The sequence below is a fragment of the Schistocerca piceifrons genome, chromosome 2 (genome assembly GCF_021461385.2).
Source record: "Schistocerca piceifrons isolate TAMUIC-IGC-003096 chromosome 2, iqSchPice1.1, whole genome shotgun sequence".
NCBI classification, from domain to species: Eukaryota; Metazoa; Arthropoda; class Insecta; order Orthoptera; family Acrididae; genus Schistocerca; species Schistocerca piceifrons.
Genome location: NC_060139.1, coordinates 181,294,142 through 181,316,400, shown reverse-complemented (window position 1 = coordinate 181,316,400; position 22,259 = coordinate 181,294,142). Strand labels below are relative to the sequence as shown.

Here is a 22,259-nt window from a genome sequence, read left to right as displayed (position 1 = left end):
AGGAAAAACAGATCATTCAGTTCTGTATAAGGAAAGATGTGTCACCATCAATAACAATATAACATAGGGGAAATTAAGTGCGTAAAACTGGCTGTTCGAAGTTCCTGGTTGTGCATATCAGAACTTGACTTGGAAATCATATATTACATATATTCTCAAATGCTCAAGCTCTGCGACATTTGCTCTACAAGTAATTTCTGATTTTGATGACGAAGGCATTAGAAAGTTCGCTTACTTTGCATACTTCCATTCATTGATGTCATAGAGGATAATTATGTGGGGCAGTTCCACAATAGAATAAGCATTCATTGCACAGAAACATTTTTAAGGATGCTAATGGTATACATCCTCAGTCTTCATGTAAGCAACTGTTAAAAAAATTAGTAATGCTAACAAGTCTCGCAATGCATTTACTGTCTCAAGAAGTTTGTTGTGAAGAATCAGGCAGTATTTGAAAATAATAAATTATTCATAAATATAACACTAGAAAGAAAAATATCCTCCACTAAGAAAAATATCCTTCACTATTCACAACTTAATGTTATTCTCGCACAAAAAGGAACAAAATGTGCAGCCATAAAAATATTTGACCATCTCCCTTGTGAATTAAAGGTCTTGGCAGATAATGATAATCCTCCTCTGTAGATGATCATATTAATAAGCAGCATGTGTGGGGTTGGGTTACATTCATCAAACTTCGTTGCAAATGAAGATCAAAAGAAAAAAATTACTATATGTATATACTACGTAATGCTCTTTATATAAATTTCAAATATGACGACTTCCTCTAATTGGTTTTGTTAACTGTATATGGTGTTTTAATTAAAAGAAGTATGCCTATTTTTACAGCAAGTACATTACAACAATGAACTGTTTCTTTTTGCCCATCCGATAACCTCATAATAGGGATGCAACAGAAGTTTCTGACATTGTTCGCTTTAACTCTGGGAAGTAGTCGTCATGTTGATCAATGAGTGCAATGTTTGTTATAAATTTGGTTTCTTTGGATAAATGATCAACTTCTGGGGTGCCATCACTTAATTTTGATGACATTTATTTACTTCATTCAAATATTTCTAGTAGTTTTCGATGGTTAGTTTCATTTCTCATCTCATTTGTACACTAGGTGCATGGAACAAGTGGGGGAGTCTTAACATGTATACCTAACTAGCACAGTTGGTAGATTCCTGTAAAAAAGGGAAAAAAAAGTGTAGTGATACTGTAATTCTGTGTCAAAAAAATTGTCAAGTTACCTGACAGTAATGAAAGGAGCCTGTCCCCATTAAGTGAATAGATCATTAGCTGATTCTGTGATATATAGGAGTGCTAAGAATATTTGTGATTGTCATTTGTAGCCTCAGCCGCCAGCAGTGAGAAAAAAGAACAGCATGGAATCATTTGATTTCGGTGGGAATTCTACAGACGATCACCCTTCAAAACATCAGCTGAAAAAAGAACGAAGAATGCAACGTAAAGCCAGAAAAATAAAGAAAGGATTTAATGCTGATCCACACAAAGCTGAACCAACAATAGCAGAGGAAACAAACAGCAAAAGGAATTCCGGAGAGTCAGGTAAGCTGTTTTAAGGTAGTGAGAGAGGTGCACAGTGGTTCAGTCCACTAGACCTGCCTTTGGGAAGAGTGGCACCCAAATCTTTGGCTGACCATTCAAAAACAATTTTTCTGTTATTTAAAGAAACAACTTCAGCCTCAACCAAAACTGTTCGATCGTTGTACAGTCCACATATGTACTCCATCTCTAGTGACTATGTTATTGCTGGGACATAAGACCTTAAATTCCTTTCCTTTGCATTACAGAGCTTACCTTTGCTAAATGATTGGTTAATTACAGAGATACCTGGGTATGCCAGAAGGACCTCTGAAGAATATAGTTCCGTGCAATAAAGGGAGAGTAACTAAGGCTGTGAAATTGACCAGTTGAAGTAATTTTGAATATTTGGTACAAAATCTGCTTCATTAAAATAATAGATTTTCCATTCTGGTCAGTGTTGATCTAGACAAATTACAACAGACCTAAATGTGTATGAAGATAATACGTCAATAATTAATAGTGTTAATTATGTGAATAATTTTGAACCAACTGTTATCAACTGCTTTTGTAGTTTAGAAAATGTGGAAATATTTCTCGCAGGGTATGGTGCAGTATGTCATGCTATAGGCTTTTATCACCCCCCCCCCCCCCCCTCCAACTTTTTACCCGATGAAAGATTGCATTACTGACTCAATTACTTAATCAGATTGGGAGAAAAAAATTTAGGACACAACTTTACTAAAAGACGCAATTGGTTGATGCAATACATTCTAAAGCATCAAAGAATTGTCAGTTGGATAATGCCAGGAAGTGTGTGCAGGATGGAGGGTTTGCACAGGATAGGCTACAGTCGAGACAGAGAAAGAAGATCCTTGACAGCTTGCTGTGCTGTTGCCAGCTTTCAGGTGTGAAGCAAAAATGGCTGCAGGTAAAAATAATTGTTATCTACAGAGCTGTGACAACATGCGGCATTGCCATAGAGTTGCTTACAAAATCACATTATGTTGTTGGTTAAGCTATGCCATGCCCAGCCCACTGCAACTGTCAGGCATTAGCTTTTGCCAGCTCAATTATAGTGTGGGAGAGACCTATGTAAAACTAACTTTTGGGTTCCATTACCTTCCCCTCCCCCCCCCCCCCCTCTCTCTCTCTCTCTCTCTCTCTCTCTCTCTCTCTCTCTCTCTCTCTCTCTCACACACACACACACACACACACACACACACAGGCACACACACACTGGGTTTTCCAATTTCCTCCTAGTCCCTAGTTGTATTATTCATGCCACTATAATTTCTCTTCCTTTTCTGTCTTTACATTTAACTCGATACCTTCTATCATCTCTGGATTGATGATGAAACCAGCACAGTGCTTATCATTGTAATGTCTTTGACTTCCTGCTGTCCTTTACACCTTCTTCAGCATCTTTATGAGGACGAAGAAAGACAAAACAGGTGAATCCCCATCAGTATGGTGTCAAAGTGACTGTCACTTATATCCAGCTGTCCCAACCATCCTCACTTTTCTTCTAGAGGCAGGGAATTAAAAAGTTCCAATAGCAAGGAATATTTTTTTCTACTTTTAAGTGCATCTGTCGGCAGTATTTGGAATTTCACGTCATGAATGTAAGTACTGGACAGCCATTCTGTCTCTTATAACTCAGTATTTTAGTGTTAAGCTAGTGAAACTCCTTTCCTTATTTAGCTGAATAGCCCTGCAGAAACATGTCAGTATATATAAGTTCTTACAGTTCTTTGAATTGAAGAAGTATATTTTTATTGGGGTAGATTTCTGCATTTTGGAAGCAGGCTGAAGCTAATTTGAAGAATACTGATGATAGTTTATGGCAACACTCCTCTGAATTACTTCTAGTCATTGCTAGAACATACAGTAGAACAATAACCAGATTGTGATGATGACTCAGCCTTCACCAATCTCAAGTTGATTTTAGACATTTTCCCATAGCTTCTGTAGAGATTTTATATAGAAATAATTTAAAAAAAAGATTGGAGTACCACTTTCTGGAAAATGTTTCTTTTGTGCACCACATTTGTAGTGAATAAAAGCTTTGACTAGTATTACGATATGGAAACAAAAACTTTGAATGGTACTACATTATGGAATAAATACAAATAATTTTTTTCCTATCTCAACCTTCATGAAATTTCAAAAGCCAGAGGGCATCATTTTAGTCAATATTGTTCTGTTCCTCTACACTGCATCACCATTTGCTGTGCAATATGTGTTTTATTTACATTTACCCAAAATTTGATCATTAGGTCAATTTCCAAGTAAACAATGAGTATATCAAATAAAACTGTGTTAAAATTGCTTCAGAATAAAAAGTTGTACATCAGACATGATCAGAAATATATGCAATGTGAAGTGAACTTCTCCATATTTACTTTAGTTGCAAACTTTTGATTGGAATCATATTAGTGGCAGTTCTAAAAGGTTTTATATAATATTCCTTAAAAAAAAGTATTCTGGTACAGATTTTTAATTTTTTACACAAACATTGCCTGATCTCCGAATTACATCTGTGGAACACTGATGAGGATACTTAACAAGGAATTGAGATTTTTATGAACTATTTGTGGACACACAAATCAAATACATACATATTTTCCCTACTGAAAAAGCTAACTTGAGAGAACTTGTGTGGTGTTGATGTTGATACTGGATGTGAGTATGGGGAATTTGGTAATTCAGACAACTTATTTGTATATAATACTCTTTATCAGTGGCAAAATAATTGCAGAAAATGGTTTGTTGTTTGATAATTTGTTTAGTTGAGTGTTAGTACAAACTTGGTTGCAGTAAGGCCATTAGAAATAAGGTGTAAATAAATGTTGGTCTGTTTGATATGCAGAGCACAGTGATGCTGATGTAGAAGATAACTTGGAGCAAGAAGCAACACTGGCACCAGGGCAGAATGGAGAGTCTGGCTACAGCTCAGAGAAGGCAGATGTGGGTCGGGAGGACTCAGGATGTTCAAGCCCAATTTTGGGTGCTCCACTGCTCTGTGATGAGTATGCTGATTACAATGACGATGAGCACATTGTGGTGGGGCCATTGCTCAACAATGGTGATTCAGCATTAGCCAGCCCTGGGTCTCCAACCGCTTGTGAGTATTCTGAATGCAATCACTGTGAGCAATTTTTGTTTTCATATAAGCAGATTTATGTGCTGTTTTGGTGGTTTTGTGTTGTTGATCCTGTAGGTTGTATTTGCTATTATACAGGGTGAGCCCAGACTTGAGAAATTTTGGAGGTTGTGCAGGAATATTTTAAGAGTATTTTTGTAGGATTGGATGAGAAAGGAATGGGATAGCTTTGTAGCCCATCCTCCATCTGTACGTAGAGCAGGCAGCAAAGAAACCATAAAGAAATTTGAGAAAAGGATTAAAGTTTAAAATAAAGCAATAAAAACTTTTACATTTACCAATGAAATTCTGTCAGAGATAGCAAAGGTCATAGATAATCAGTTGAATTGAATGTGTAGTGTCTTGAGAATAGGTTCTAGTAAAAGTATAGGATAAAAGTAAAACAAGAGTAATGAAATGTAGTTGAATTAAATCTGGCGATACTGAGAGAATGAGATAAGGAAATAAGACACTTCGTTTTGTTCTTTGAGCAGTAAAATAACAGACAGTGGCCTAAGTAGAAACATTATAAAATGTAGCCTAGCAATACCAAGAAAATGGTTTCTGAAAAAGAGATAAGTTCCTATTCAGTATTAATTTAAACATTAGGGGGGGTCTTCTTTAAAAGTAATTGTCTAGAGAGCAACTTATGCTGTGAAAAGTGAATGATAAACAGTAAAATCAGTAGGAAAGTAGGACCATTTGAAATATGCTGTTACGTAAGAATGCCACAGATAGGTTTATTGGATGACTAATTAAAAGGTAACGAATAGAAATGAGTAGAAAATGGCTTTGTGACACAACTTAATAAATGAAGGGCTACGTCAACAGGGTATATCCCGGAGCATCAAGGAATATTTGATTTGGTAATAGAGAGCAAGGCTTGGGCACAGTGAGCACATTCCAGTGGATGTATTTGTATGTATTATGCCGATATGAAGATACGTAAACATAAGCCATGTGAAGAGTTGCAGAAAACCAGTCTTCAGACAGTAACATGCACAATAAACTAGTAGTAATGTCAGAAAAAAGCTTAAGCAGTTGGTAATGAGCTGTGTGATTGTTGCTTTTGCAAAATTTGCACCAAAGTTAAGTTGAAGTTATAAAGACCTAGGTTTTAAAAGGCGTAAATGTTTTAAAAGAAGTAAATATTTTCTGGTTAATACATTTTCTGTTCGTAGGTGCAAGAGAAGCAGACCCGTTGTCCATCATACCACTTCCTCCACCACCACCACACTCACCTTCACCGACACTGTCACTCCCGGGGCGGTCTGAGCTGACACTCTCACTGCCACAGATAATCCCTCTGCCTCCACCACCTGCATCTTCACCAACAGGAGCACCCAGTCCTGCCTCCTCTGATGTCAGTGTGGAAGTTGCATGTGGCAGCCCCGTGCCGGATATGGGTTTGGCTGACTTTGCTGATCTGGAGGATAGGCCATTCTCTCGCTTTGGATTCCGTGAGGCAGATGACATGGTACCCACACCCAACCAGTCAGTCGGAGAAGAGACACCTGTTGTGGACATCTGCAGTGGAATTGGCACTCTGTCTTTGAGCCCTGGTGGTGCAGCTGGTGATGAGACAGGTGCTGTTCTGAATGGTGTAACAAGCTGTACACCATCTCCCATCCTATCACCTCCATCACCTGAGGGAACAGATGAATATGATACCAAAAATCGAACTCTTGCACCACGGTATCAGTGTGCAGAGGGAGAGTGTTCAGTGCTCTCCTGCTTGAACCAGTTTACTGCAATTGAGCTGATGACTGGTAACAACAAAGTGGGCTGTGTGAACTGCACCCAGAGGCACAACAAAGGTGAGTTCAATAGCAAGATTGACTCATGAGTCAATCACATTGGCTGTTAACTTAATTATTGTTGGTGTAGCCTTATTTTTGAAGTATGATTTTATCTCCAAGAAGACTGTATATTCAAATATAACATTGATTTTTTATTAGCACATTTGAGGATGGGTATTGAGCTTAGTTTCGCAAGATTCATGCTTACATATTTGCTATTTGTGTGATATGCTTAATAAAATGCCCTCATTTTTGTTTGGGTATCATGTAACTTACACTCATGGACTCATCCATTTGAAAATGGGAGTAATGTATCATTATTCTTTGCTGTTTTCCTCCCTTAACTCTTGATAATACTGCTAGAAGTTCCATAAGAAAACTGTATCCCTCCCTCCCTGCCTCGTCTTACACACACACACACACACACACACACACACACACACACACACACAGCAACAGCTGCTTGGGTTTCTACCCCTCACAAAAAGTTAGCACTTTTTCATTTAGCATTAGGGCATATATCCATTTTTAAGGGTGTGTGTGTGTGTGTGTGTGTGTGTGTGTGTGTGTGTGATTACAGCACTCTGTCCCCTACACAGCCCAAGCAGTTATTCTTAGTAATTTGAGAGCTATTTATGTTACTAACTTGCTTCTATCGCCAAGATTGCCGTTGTATTCTTGTGCAGTTGCACTGTATCTAGAGGTAGCTAGTTCAAGCGGAAGTGAGACTGAGGAAGTTCTGAATCGCCATATTCTTTGTCAGTGTGTGTGGCTGGTGCCCATCGATCTTGGTACCTGACTGTCAGCTCAGCCAACATACGACAGAGTGGGCTAGTTGAATTAATATGTGATGGGCCAACGTCTCGCATCCTGCTGAATTAACGGACAGCGAGGTGCTGGTGTGATAGAGGTGGTAACCAAGTGTTACCACACACTGCAGTGTTTCATCTACCTAAGATACCCATGTGTTTGGTTTTCATTTTTTGTATAACTAACTAATTGTTGTACTCTTGTATATGTATTTGTTGTCACATTTGTCCTCCTCATACATTGAAGAGTACCCACTTTCACAATGCACATTTAAATATCATCACTGATATGGAAGTAGTTCATATTTTACATGCTGCAATAATGTGAATTAATCTGGGTGTTTCAATTGCCTGATGGTATTACAGTTTCTGTGGTAGTAATAGCGCTCCCTTAATGCAAGTGATTCATGATGTAAGCTATTTTATGTTCTCATTAATAGTTTGTAGTTCTATGTTCTTTTATACAGATGACAATCTAGAGATTTTACAGTGAAAGCAAGGTAGTCATGAGATTGCCAGGCAGTGTAATATGTTTTGACATATCTTAAATTATGGTACCTAATTTCAATATATCAATGATGAATTTTAAGACAGTGTGTGAAAATGTTCTTCGCTTCATACAGTTTGTATGGTTTTAACTGCATTTTTGCAGTATAACTGTGGTCAAAATGTTCAAATATTCAAAAATAAATTAGAATAACAGTTGCAAAATTCCACTAAAAATATTTGTGTGTTCAGATTTAACTTTGTTGTTATTTTCAATTCTGCCTGCTGTGCCTGACCAATAACTTTCATTTGTGGACTGTTGACTGTGCAGCACACACAAGCTTACATTGAATCTCAACATGCTATCACTTATTGTATTTCAACTTTAGGTAACAGGGAACCAATGCTCATACGTACAGTTTATCATACATTTACTCATTACGTTACATGAATGAAATTTTTGACAGATCTCTAGGCCTCTTCTGTCTGCTGGCTTTGGCATTGTATTGCATTGTCATGATGTACTCGTTACTCAGTGGCGCACCACGCTGCTCCAAACCAGCATGTCGTTTCACAGAGATTACAAAAACCCCGCATAGGCGCCACAGCTTGTGGGAAAAACTGTGATTGCTGTCTGTGGCGTGCAGCCATATAAGCTTAATGTGCAAAACAGGCGACAAAACCCCACAAACAGCTTTCCATCCTTAACCACTAAACTATTATATGGTTTCAACTATCGTGACCCTCATTCGTTGGCTAGGTAGGCATAGAGCTACACGTCACTCTGCCAGAGTGATATGTTACACCAAACAGCCTAAGGCAGTTATACATTATTTATAAAACTCAACTTTCTGTAACCCACATTTTGTGTGGTTAGTACCATATCTTGGGAATGGTTTAGTAGTAGTTCTTGTGCACCAGGTATGAGAAGCAGTACATATGGTATGTATAAGTATTACAAAACTTGAAAAATGGGGGTAGAAAAAAATGGCCAGAAGAAAATTTGTTAAAATTAGTGGCAGACAGTAAAGAGTAAGTGTGACTAGGTTTGGCCCTTTCTTGCATGATATCTTGTGAACTATGGATGGCTTTAATTTCTCCAGATTTCCGGAAAGTGTTCAACTCAGTACAACATTGCAGACCGTTAATGAAGTTTTGAGCATACAGATTAGGTACTCAGATATGTTAGTGGCGAGAACACTTTTGAAGTAATAGAACCTAGTATGCTGTTCAAGATGGCAAGTGTTCATTGGAGACAAAGGTACTGCCACAAGTGCCCCAGGGAAGTGTGATAGGAGTGCTCTTGTTATCTATATACATAAAATGATATGAGAGACAATGTGAGCAATCTGCGACTGTTTGCTGTTAATGCTGAAGTCTGCAGGAATTATTATTGCCCGAGTGATTGGAGGATGATACAGGATGACTTGGAAAAAATTTCTAATTTGTGTGCTGAAAGGCATTTTTCTCCAAAAAAAAAAAAAAAAAAGTAAATTAATGCAGATGAGTAGGAAAAATAATCCTGTAATGTTTGAAAATAATATAAGTGTGCTTCTTGATGCAGTCAAGCTGATTAAATATCTAGGTGCAACATTGTAAATCATCCTGAAGTAGAACAAACACAAAAGGTCAGTTGTAAGGAATAGAAATGATCAATTTTGTTTTACTTGGGACTTCTAGGGACGTTTAGCTAATCTGTAAAGGAGACCATGTACAGAACACTTGTATGACTCATTCTACAGTACTGCCAGAGTGCTTGGGGTCCCCACCAGGTTGAATGAAAGGGAGATATGAAAGCATTTTAGAGACCAACACTTGGATATTATGGAAATGCTCTATGAACACAGCTGTGAATACATTTAAGGAAGATGATCCTATCTTGCAACATTATTGAAAAAGTTTAAAGGGCTGGAATTTGTGAATGGTCCTACTGCTGGCAACATACAACACAAGAGAAAACAGGGCTTAAATTACTCAAATCTGGAATAATGGAGTAACACTCAAAAATTTTAATACTCTCTATCATCGAAATCGTCATGTATAAAGAGTGTAATCCTCATATTCGTCTTCTTCTAATTATTTTGTTGAGTCCTTTTACTATCATGGACACTTTTTATTGTTTAATGTACATTGTAGTATTTGTTACAGAAAAACACTGTTTTTGATTAATCTCTGGGGATCAAAATATTTTTTTTCCTGAGTGATGATAATTCTTAAAAGGTGCTTGATGTCTTGCTCTTTGAAGTGTTTCTCAGTCAGAATTGGTACATTGTTAGTAGGGACAGTTTGGCTCAAGCCATACAAGCTGCCGCTTGGGGCACCAAGTTTAGAAGAGCATCCAAGTGGAAGATTGGTATAGAGTGTGTATTGCAGTTTGTGGCAAAAGTTTACGTGGGTGAAATGGGGAGGACTGTCAAATGACAAGTTGCGCATTTGGAAAAATGTTTATGGACCAGAACTGTTTGTAAGGTATTAGTAATATTCTTATTGTGAGCTCCAAACTAAGTAGAGCTTCGCATGAAAATAACTTTTTTTCAGATCCTAATATACAAAAAGATATGACTTGTGAGAAGAATTAAACAGAGGTTTGAAAGACCTAAGTTAAAACAAGGCACTTGGAATAGAAAATATCCCCTCAGATTTGGAGAAATGTTACGGAGAGCCAATCATAACAAAACTGTTTCACCTGGTGTACAAGATACGTGATGGAGAAATACCATTAGACTCAGAGGAGTATGTAACAGTTCCAGTTCCTAAGGTACTACCAGATGTGAACACTACTGACTTATCAGATTAATAAGTCATGGTTCCAAAATACTGACATGAATTATCTATCGAAGAAAGGAAAAACTGGCAGGGTTTGACATCCGGGAGGATCAGTACGAATTCTGGGGAAATGTAGGAACACCTGAGACAATGCTTCCCCTAAGTCTTATGTTAGAAAACGGCTGAAAAGGCAAACATGTTTACAGTACTCTTAGGTTTAGAGAAAACTTTAGACTGTTGACTAGAGAATACTGTCCTTGAAATTCTAAAGGTAGCAGGGTAAAATACAGGCAGTGAAAGGCTATCTGCAACTTGTATAGAAACCAGACTTCAGTTATATTAGCTGAAGGACATGAAAGGTAAACAGTAGTCAAGAAGGGAGTGAGACAGGATTGCAGCACGACTCTGATGTTATTCAGTCTGTGGACTGAACAGCTATAAGGAGTAGTCAGATAAAAATGAAACAGATGTAAAAAAGGAAGTAAACAGTTTATTATTTCAAAAGTAATTGACATAACTGTCCATATATTTATCCCATTGTGTGACAAGATGGTCAGTGCCTTCATGGAAAAATGTCAGCAGTTGCATATGGACCCAAATGTACATATCTTCATCTGGCGCAAATAGATGGCCACAAATGTCCTCCTTCAGCCCCCCCCCCCCCACCCCCCCCCCCCCCAAAAAAAAAGGCATGTTGAGAGATTGGGATTATTTGGAGGATGTGTAAGGGCTTCCCAGTGAAACTTATGTTACATAGTCAAAACAACATTGACAACATGTGGGTGGGCATTATCCAGCAACAGAATGATGCCATCCATCAACAATATACTGGTGTGCATTAATTTTGGTACCACGAGCCAAAACATCATTACTTTCCTGGATTGGGCATGCGCCGATTTGGATTTTTTTTGGTGGGAGTGAATCTATTGGGCATACGCCGATTTGAATTTTTTTTGGTGGGAGTGAATCCATGTACTTCCATTGTACTTCCATTGTTGGCTCTGGCACTTCCTCTCTGGCTAAGTACAATGACAATATTGGGCAGGAAACAATACTCTTCATCATGATACCATTCCATGTGCTGCAGTGATGTAGACATTCATTTCAACTTTTGGTATGGTTAGGCTTTACTGTGGATGTTATTGACATTAAATGAAACAAGTTTACTATTACCTGTCACTGTTCATTTATCTTCAGAATGTGTTTCAAAGGTTTAATCCTCCATCATAAGGAAGATTTACATTTGTTAGTATGACATTAGTGTGTGTGTTCTTTTAAGATTTTTTGGAGGAACTTGTGCCACTGTCTAGTGGAGAAACAAAACACTATTTCAGAAAATGGTTTTGGGTTTTGACAAAAACTAAACATATATCAAAAAATAACAATAAAATAAGTAAAATAGAGTACCTCCAGTGGTTGCAGGTTCCTTTCATTTTCGTAACACATCACTATTAAGTGCAAGAATGGTACAGCAGAAGATAAAACGTTATCACAAAGTACTAAGAATATACATCGTAACAACATCATTACAGAATAAACTTTAAAGGATTTTGGAGATGTTTGTTTTGTAGTGTCGAATACATGCGTTGGAATAAATCTTTCAGCTGGTATATAAATCTGATTTTTACAAGTTAATATAGCTTAAACTTCTGGTCTTCTGTCAGGCTATGGGTGAACCCATTGTGCACAGATTTTCTGTACCTTTGGATGCTCTGTTATGAAGGTGTGAGTAGTATCATGACTGATGCCCAACATGAGCCAAATGTCTTCCACCCACCGCTGCCCCCCTTTTCTGATGACAGTAAGGGTAATGACACAATAAGACTGCACCGGGCTGATTGCTGTCATTCCATGACACTTGACCTCAAAATAGTTTATTTCGTGAAAACCCTTGCACATGAGATTTTGTGTTTGCCATAAACAGCAGACATTCAGGCTTGAATTTCGCTTCTTGACAGTCCTTCCCAGTCAGAAACTGCACTAAACCTCGCTGTTCCTCTTTGTGGCTGCTGTAGAGAAGTGGGTTGCATACGTGACTCAGTGACCTCACATCGAGCATGACTGATGGACAAATGGCACTGCAGTGGACATTCACATTGTTCCTTTCTGATCCCAATAGAGGGCACTTTTACACACACACACACACACACACACACACACACACACACAAAACTTGCATTACCAACATCCGCTCCAAGCAAGCAAAACAAGGCTAATGGAATGTAGTCAAATTAAATCAGATCATACTGAGGAAATTAGATTAGGAAATGACACTAAAAGGAGAAAGAAAAGGGAGGGGCAGTTGGGGTGGGGGGGGGGGGGGGGGGAGGGGGGGGGGGTGAGAGAGAGAGAGAGAGAGAGAGAGAGAGAGAGAGAGAGAGAGAGAGAACGCACACAAGTTGTGAAGACTCGCCACTCTCTCTCTCTCTCTCTCTCTCTCTCTCTCTCTCTCTCTCTCTCTCTCTCTCTCTGGAGCTTATCGAGAACTATCAAGTTTCTTTCACATTCCTCAGTTGTTTTTAATTTGCTTACTTTGCTATTTTGACATAGGAACATGTGAACAAATATTTTGTATTTATTGCTAGGTGGATGACACTATGTATGAATTATTTTTCCTGATTTATGAGTCACCCTGTGTATTAAACATCACTCCATCCTACAGTGATGGTCTGGAGGGAAGACAGACATGTTTCTGTGCAGTCTTTTAATATATGTATTAGTCACAACACTGCTTGCCCTATCGCACACAGTTCATCCAATAATATTGTTAACAGACAAACCTCTCATGTCACATCAAATGGTACTTGACTTTGTGTTTGCAAATTGTCAAATTTGAGAACTTATTTTTACATATCGCTGTGTGATATAGCTTTTAACAATTTCTGGTAAACTTTTTACATTCAACTGACCTGTGAGATAGTGAACACAGCCGGAAAAAGGAATGATGAACAAAATACCCTCTGTCATGCTCTATACAGCTGTTTGTGAGATACATGTGTAGATATATATATCTTTGGCAAAGTGATGTTATGCACTTCTGATAGGCAGAGACAACTTCAGCATAACTAGATTTCTGGAAGGAAGGGCAGTGACATCGTTGATACAATGAACCAGTTAAAATGCAGTAACTGTTTCATTAGAGGTCTGTCAATTGTGAAACTAGTCGTACATATTCCATAATGTCTGAAATCATGTATTTGTTAACAAGACGTCTTCATGTTTTGTTGCAGTCTTGAGATGATATTATCAGTAAACTGTATATTGTAATTATTTTGTTTGGCTCATAGTCCTTTCTTTTTCCAGGAAAAGAGGGTAAGATGGTGTGCACGAACTCCACGAAACAACTACTGATCAGCAGCCCACCAGCAGTGCTGATCTTACACCTCAAAAGGTTCCAAGTTCATGTGAACACATTGCGGAAGATCACTCGCCATGTTACTTTTCCACTGGTTTTGGACCTTGCACCTATTTGTTCCACAAAATCTAAGGTAACTGAATATGTTAATTTTGTGGAACATAATATATACCAACATCATGTTACAAACAGTGGAAAATTCAGGATGGAACAATGCCAATATTATGAAAAGGGTAGTTGCTACTCACCATATAGCAGAGATACTGAGTCACAGATAGGCACAACAAAAAGACTGCCAAAACAAAGCTTTTGGTCAAACGCCCTCACACACACACACACACACACACACACACACACACACACACACACACACACGCCGAAAGCTTTGCTTGACAGCCTTTTTTAGTTGTGCCTTTGTGCGATTTGGCATCTCTGCTATATATTGAGTAGCAGCTGTCCTTTCCATAATATTAAAACTTTGTGATATAGCTAGATGACACATTTATCATAAATATTCCACTTTACTCTTATGGCCTGATTTAAAAAACTGATAATGTGTTGTATGTCTCACTGAAAAAGTACCATTAAAAAAATTCAAAGGTACTGCTTTGAAATAGTTATTTAGTTGTTATGAAGATGCATTTATTCATGTATTTACTTTAATATATATTGTCTATCTAAGGGAAAATTCACTTGAGAAAACTGTGAAGTTGCAAGAAGGTATGACAGCCAGTACCTATCTTCAGAAGGTTAAATTCCATAAACTGCCGATACACACATGTAAAAGCCGAGAAAACTACCTTAGCTTTTTGCACTGTTAATCCATCTTTAAATAGTCGAGAGATAGTTTTAGGAAGATTTTAAAGGAGGTCCAGGTTGCTCAGGCCCTAATAAAGAGGGATATACCTGTTGTGAGAAAAGGTGGGACAAAGATGAAAGGGGCCGCATCAGAGTAGGAGATAAAACATAGTATTGGTAAGCACTGTGTCAGTATTAGTTTAGGGATGCTAGAACTGAGTGAGAAGTAAAGACGCTTTAAGAGGAAGAGAAATGAGAACTGTGCAATTAAGAGCTAGGAAAAAAGTAGAATTGGATGAAAATCAAAATGAGTAAATAAATGCTACCAAAAAGAAATAGGATTGGTTGTTAACCGAGATGAAGTTCAGGAAGGTGGTGAATGAGGGTCTGTCTTACACAGCAGTTTCCTTTCTTTGGAGCTCAGGAAAACTAGTACCAGATGGGAAGACTCAAATGACCCCTGTAGCATAGCGTGCTATCTGGTCATTAGAGACATTCTGTAGAGCATGCTTGGAAATTGAATATTAGATAATCCCAGTATTTGAATTTGAAAATATTTTAAAATGTCTTGTCATTCAATTTCTTATTTGCAGTCTGCAGTGTACAAAATTATTATATACAACATTAGGTATCACATGTTTATATGAATTGTAAATGTATATAAATCGGTGACAGAAATGTGTATCAGACTGAAAAATATAACTACTGGAATTTCAAGCAAATTTAGCACCCTGATGAAAATGCATAATTGATGTGTGACACATATTAAATTCACTGATATTACCTATAAGATAGCTGAAATCTAGATCCGCAGTAAAACCAGATTCTTGTGACACTGCTGTAAATACCTACCTTGTTTTCCAAATCATTGTACAGTCATAGAGAACACTAGTTCCCTATGGAATCCAGTCTCATGCATGTCAGTTTTGGTTGTGAATGAATACAAAATGCTAATAATACAAATATTTTATTAAATTATTAGTTATCAAACATTGATGTTGTAACTGCACAGTCAATTGAGGGAAGTTTAAAATGAGGCAGATGTCCCATCTCAGTTGTCTTCACCTGTCATCTTCCTCAGTGCATTTTTCTCATTCATCTTCTTTACTGCTCATATCATCTGTGGTTGTTGAATCATTGCAGTTGATGATTATAGGCTTGATTACAGTGTCTCGGATGACTTCTTTCTCAAAACCTGTCTGTAGATTTTCTGCATGCTGAACATATTTCTGCCATTGTTAGGTAGTGGTGTTTTCCAAGGCCTCGTGCAGTAAGCAGTCAGTATCTGTGATTTCAAATGTGTTGTTTTATGCAGCTACTTCTTTCTTGACTTGGGCCCAAATGAGTTCAGAGCAGGCTGTACTGGCAATGATAAGGCTGTAAGCATACTACTTAGTGCCCCCTTTCATTTGCAAATACATTTAGCTCAGAAAGAGGTTCTTCTTTGTTTAAATGAACTTTATCCAACATATCAGCTTTCGTGTCTGTAGACGAGAAGACAGTATTTTTTCCAGTATGCCCAGTGGTTACGTCACCCTTCTGTGTTTTCATTGTGGGCACTCAGTTCATGCCTGTTGAATGATACTTGGCATTGTCCATGACAATGATGAAACATTCCTCCAGTTAATTAAAAAAACTGATCCCAGACACAGTTTTTAAACTTAACTGTGTTCATTTCTGAATGATGATCTTCTGATTTGTGTGTTTTGCTACATCTGTAAACTAATTCCCTTTCTTCACGAAACTAGTTTTTGCTGACCCCATATGTGCACCAGTCAGCATGGCCTCTTTCCCAACAGATACCTTGAGGCCCCCACATAGACTCAAATCGTACCACGTATACTATAAAGAATGGTTTTAAATAACCCAAGTTTGTACAAATTCTTCTTCTTCTTCTTCTTCTTCTTGCGTTAGGGCATCTGTAGGACCAGGGGTAGCCCCTTTGTGGACTGCATTTTCCTGTTCTTCTCCAAGAACCTCTTCATTCTTTCTCTTCTCCTCTCCCGCTCTTCTTCCGAGATCTTCAGTTTCCGTTTCTCATGGCGGCTCCACTGGTGACATTCTAATCTTTTCCTGTATTCTTCTCTGTCATTGATCTCGGGCATATTTGTCGGTGTATATTTGTTCGTCCAATTTTCCTTTCCTTCGACCTTGATCCCCAATTCCAACCAGTCCTTCCGAAGTTCAACAATCCACTTGGTTCCTGTCTTTCCCCTTGTCCTCCCTGTTGTTTCCCACACTCTCTTTGTCATTCTGTCCATACTCATCCTAACTACATGTCCAGCAAACCTTGCCCTTTCGAGTCAGATTTCCCTGGATGTTGTTCTCATGTTCTGGTACAATTCTTCCTTAGGTCTTCGCATCCACCTCTCTTCACCTCTTATGGGACCTAGTATTTTTCTCTCTTCTTTCTCTAGTTGTTCTGCCCCATTTCATCCTAGTGTCATTGTCTCAGCAGCATTCCTCACTGTTGCCTTGTAGTGGCTTATCTTTGCCTCTGTGGATATATTCTTTTTATTGTATATCTCTCTCATCATGCAGAAGGCTGACCTCATCTTCTTTATCCTCTCTGTTATTCCCTCCTTGCTCCTGTTACTTCCTGTTATAAATTCTCCCAGGTATTTAAATTTGTCCACCATTTGCACAGTGCCTTCCGGTGTTTCCCAGTTTGCAGTGGTGTTTAATGTCTTTATCTTGTTATAGGCAATCCTCAGTCCCACCTTTCTGGCTACATTACTTAAGTTGTCGAGTTGTGTCTTTGCGTCTTCTTCCGTCTCGCTCACTATTGCTATATCATCTGCAAAGGCTAGGCAGTCCACTTGAGCCCTGTTGTCCTTTTTGTCCCCCACATGGGTCTTTGGTATTCCCATTTCCTCTTTTATTGCTCTCCACTGCCTGATCACTTCATCCAGTACTATGTTGAACAACATTGGTGACAATCCGTCTCCCTGTTTAACACCAGTCTTGAACTCAAATTCTTCTGACAGTGCTCCTCTGAATCTCACCCATGCTTTTGTGTCTGTCAGAATTTCTTTTATGAGCTCTTGTGTAGTTCCATCAAGTCCTCTGTTCTTCAGGATCCTAACAAGAGTCTGTCTGTCAATGGAGTCATATGCCTTTGTGAAGTCCATGAAGGTTATTACTGCCTTTTTGTTTTTTAAGGCCCTATGTTCTATCAGTTGCTTCAGGATAAATATCTGTTCTACACAACCTCTTCCCTTCCTGAATCCCACTTGGTAGTCACCAACTGTACTTTCTACCTGTTCTTCTACTCTCTTGAGCAACAGTTTTGACAGCACCTTGTATCCGACCTCCAGTAGGGATATTCCTCTGTAGTTGTTTGCATCTCTCTTGTCCCCCTTCTTCTGTATTAGTACTACAATTGGATTCTTCCATCCTTCTGGCAACTTCTTTGTGCTCCAGATCTGGTGAATTATGTTGGTCATGTTGTCTATTGCTTGTTTGTACAAATTGAATATAGGTACATCACCTGAAATCCATAGTGAATACATCGTTGAATTCTGGAGGCCAGTATGTTGTTATATTCAAGTAGAAATTGTCTGCCTTCATTCTGACTTTTGTATTTCAATCCTATATTGTTTAATATGTGTCGAGCAGATCCAGTAAATTTTATTTTTCAATTAACTTATCAGTTTTCCTGATGTTTGATATTTCCACTGTTCTAAAATTCATAGACGTTCCGCCTCGCTTCGTCTTTATCATAAGTCATTTAGTTTGATTAAAGATCTGTGTTGTTTAATATTTTTCATGGGAAAATCAGACATTGGGGACTTTCCCTTACAACATACATGCAGGATAGTTCTTAAACCAATGCCACAAGCTGCCGCACAAGTAACCTTCAAATTAGCAAGGTTTTTTTCTTACAGTGGTTGTTTTTTCAGTAGCATATCACTGCATTTTTTTAAAAATTTCATCACTTTTGATTTTCCCTACATTCTGCAAGTCTTTCCTAAAGGTAGTGCATATAGATGCTATCACTGCACCACCATTGTCTACAAGATGTTCAGTTGCCTTTCTCAGTCACGTTCTTCCTGATGTCAAAGTGCGCCTTGTTTGTTGGAACTGTGTGTAAACCCACTCTTTGATTTTCAGCTTTCACAAACACTCTCACTCAGTAAATAAACTACTTGAATAATACCATAAAATATGCTTTTGCTTTGAGTCAGTTTATCAAAAAAATGTACACATCATCTTGCTACTGACAAGATGGCCGCCGAGTAAGTGACGCCAGAAACCATTTCCAGAAAGTTAAGTGATTTAGACAGGAATATAATTTAGTTTAACGCCGACAACAAATTAAATACGTGCATTAGTGTATCGTTTAGTCTTGCCATTAAAGGTTGACTTTTCTTTGCATATTTTTTCAGAAAACACTAAAAGATCGTAACTTCACGAAATCGCGCTTAGGCTTAAATTTTGTAAACGTGTTTGTTTCTTGTTTCACGGTAATTTAACTAGTTTCTCGGTAACAAATAAGTAAACTACCGTAAATAGCGTATAACTTCATTGTTTTAATACAGATTTCAGAAAAACAGCGTAACTTTATATCAGAAACTTGCCTATATACATTTGTTTATAGGCCTAATTCTCGTAACGTTTTTGGAGAATCAAAGTTAAAGTATCTCGTTTAATTGTCCTTTTTTTTCATTCCATCGAGTGAAATATATAATAAATAGCGTATACCTTCATTGTTTTAATACAGATCTCAGAAAAACAGCGGAATTTTAAATCAGAAACTTGCTTTTATACATTTGTGAATAGGCTTAATTCTTGTAACATCTTTTTTGATTTTCGGTAATTTAATTGATTTATTCTAGCTAAAGTATTATTTTTGCCATGAGTGAGAAGTGCCTGACTTGCCGTAGAATTGTTAGTTCCGGGGTTTGGTGTGATGGATGTAGTAGTTTTTATCACTGGGGGGACTGCAGTGGCGTGGGTGTTGGGAAAGTGGATCAGGCTCATCAGTGGTTATGTAGGATTTGCAGCAGAGATAGGAAGATAGTGGAACAGGAGGGGAAAATTGCTGCCCTTCAGGCTGAGCTAGATCAGGCTAGGGAAGATCTGGACAGGTTAAGGAGGGAGAAGGGCAAAGAGAGGTGGGAAGTGGCAACAGGTAGCAGAAGGAACAGGCCTAGAACTAAGTCTGACAGTTTTGTGGTGAATGTCAAAAATTAGTTTGACCTGTTGCTTCAGTTAGAAACTGATGAGCCTCAAGCAGAGGTAGGTGTAGACAGGACACAACCAACTTTCAATAGGAAATTGAAAAAGAATGTAGGAAAGTCATCGAAAAGGAAGAAAGTTTTGTTGTTAGGCAGTTCTCATGCCAGAGGTGTAGGCCAACTTCTGCAGGAGGAATTAGGACCAGAATACCAGCTCACAAATTTTTTCAAACCAAGTGCTAGTCTGGATCAGGTGACAGAGGATTTAGGTTCACTCTGTAAAGGATTTACCAGGGAAGACACCGTGGTTATTGTGGGAGGGCCAGGGAACAGCATCGACAGAGATCCTGGGTACAGTATAGAGTGTGACCTGGTAAAGATTGCGTCGGCATCGAGACGCACCAATGTTGAATTTGTATCTGTCCTGAGACGCCATGACCGGCCTCATTTGAACTCTTCTGTTGGGAGAGTTAATTTGGAGTTGGAACAGCTGCTTGGGTCGAGTGCGGGGGCTCATATTGGTGTGGTTCCTGTTGATTATCTCAGTAGGTGGGACTATACCAGGCACGGCCTACATCTCAACAGGAAAGGGAAGGGGAAACTGGCTGGGGTAATAGCAGGAAAGTTAAGGGGGGGAGGCACTGCCATGAATGGTAAAATACCAGTGGTTACAGGTGTTGGAGCAGCACTTTTTTTTAGGATAGGTAAGACAGAAAGATGTCAAGTTCTACGAGAGGTCAGGATTGAAACAAATCTTCAGTTTAGGAAAGAAATTAAACAGCACAATTCTAGCACATTTGATCACCAATCACAGCTATCAATTATAAATTTTCACCATTCACCAGAAATTTTATCTCCACCAAGTTGTATCTCAGTCCTAGGTAATTGCATTGATGAATTAGTCACCCAACCCAGTTGACATAATCTGCCTCTCTGAACACCATGTGACCACTGGTATAGGAACTAGGCCTAAGCACAATGAGAAACTCAGACAGGAGAGTACTGCAAATGTTAGAATAAGGAAAGGTTCTCATAAAAGTATAATTAAAAATAATGTAAGTATATTTCATCAAAATATTGGGAGTTTAAAGAATAAAGTAGATGAGCTTCTGGTTTGTTTAGAAGATTTAGAAGCTGAGAATGAAATAGATATACTATGCCTGTCTGAGCATCACATTGTTACTGATATGGATAAGGTAAATGTAAGTGGATATAAGCTCTCTGCACATGTAATGAGAGAAAATATGGAGAAAGGAGGAGTTGCCATATATGTCAAAAGTTATCATTGTGCAAAAAGTATAGAAACAAAAAAGTTTTGTGTAGAGAAACATATAGAAGCATGTGCCTGTGAGCTTAAATTAAATAAAGGCACATTTATAATTGTAACTGTATATAGGTCCCCATCGGGAAATTTTCATCTATTTCTGAAAAATTTGGACTCCTTGTTGTGCTATCTGTCAGACAGGGGGAAGCAAATTATTATTTGTGGGGACTTCAATGTAGATTCTCTGAAAGAGGGTAATAGGAAAAATGACCTTGAAGTATTACTCGGTTCTTTCAATTTGACACCCGTTATTGATTTTCCTACTTGGGTGGTAAAGGATAGCAGCTCACTGATAGATAACTTCTTTATAGACCAAGATAAGTTTAACCAGATAAATGCTCAGCCTGTTGAGAATGGTCTTTCTGATCATGGTGCTCAGCTAGTTACAATATATGACATAGCTCCATTCAGCAATACTAAACAGTCCTCCAAAGTAGTACGTTCAGTCAACGATTTAACAATTACAAATTTCAGGGAAAGCCTACAGCAGTTAGACTGGGATGAGGTGTACTGTGAACCTGATGCCAATTTAAAATATAATTTATTTCATGACATTTTTGTAAATGCATTTGAAAACTGCTTCCCCAAGAAAATAGTTAAATACATTCGTAAGAAACCTTGTAACAAACCATGGCTTACTAAGGGTATAAAAATATCTTGTAACCGGAAAAGGGAAATGTATCTGACAGCAAGAAAGAGTAGTGACCCAGAAACTATCAAAAATTATAAAAACTACTGTGTTATATTAAGAAAAGTTATTAAAAAATCCAGGAGTATGTGTATCATGTCTGAAATCAGCAACTCTGATAATAAAATTAAAACAATTTGGAATATTATTAAAAGAGAAACAGGTCAACCAAGAGCAGAGGAAGACAGTATTACCATCAAATTGAATGAAAACTTTACGAACAAAAAGTCAGAAGTTGAAAATATTTTTAATAATCATTTTCTAAATGTTGTGGATATAGTAGGATCCAGGTGTTCATTAGAAGATGCTAGGCTGTTAATGGAAGAGGCCATACCTATGCAATTTGATACAATTGAAATCT

General features: G+C 38.1%; 1 protein-coding gene across 6 annotated transcripts in view; it reads left to right on the top strand.

The window, feature by feature from the left end:
- The window catches only part of LOC124776406 (ubiquitin carboxyl-terminal hydrolase 45), a 168,732-nt gene that overhangs the window by 102,548 nt on the left and 43,925 nt on the right, over positions 1–22,259 (top strand). For all 6 annotated transcript variants that reach the window (XM_047251386.1, XM_047251389.1, XM_047251385.1 and 3 more), the window contains exons 10-13: positions 1,356–1,572; positions 4,421–4,675; positions 5,875–6,510; positions 13,857–14,041. In XM_047251386.1, the coding sequence (XP_047107342.1) occupies positions 1,356–1,572; positions 4,421–4,675; positions 5,875–6,510; positions 13,857–14,041 (1,293 nt within the window). The remainder of the gene's footprint in view (positions 1–1,355; positions 1,573–4,420; positions 4,676–5,874; positions 6,511–13,856; positions 14,042–22,259) is intronic.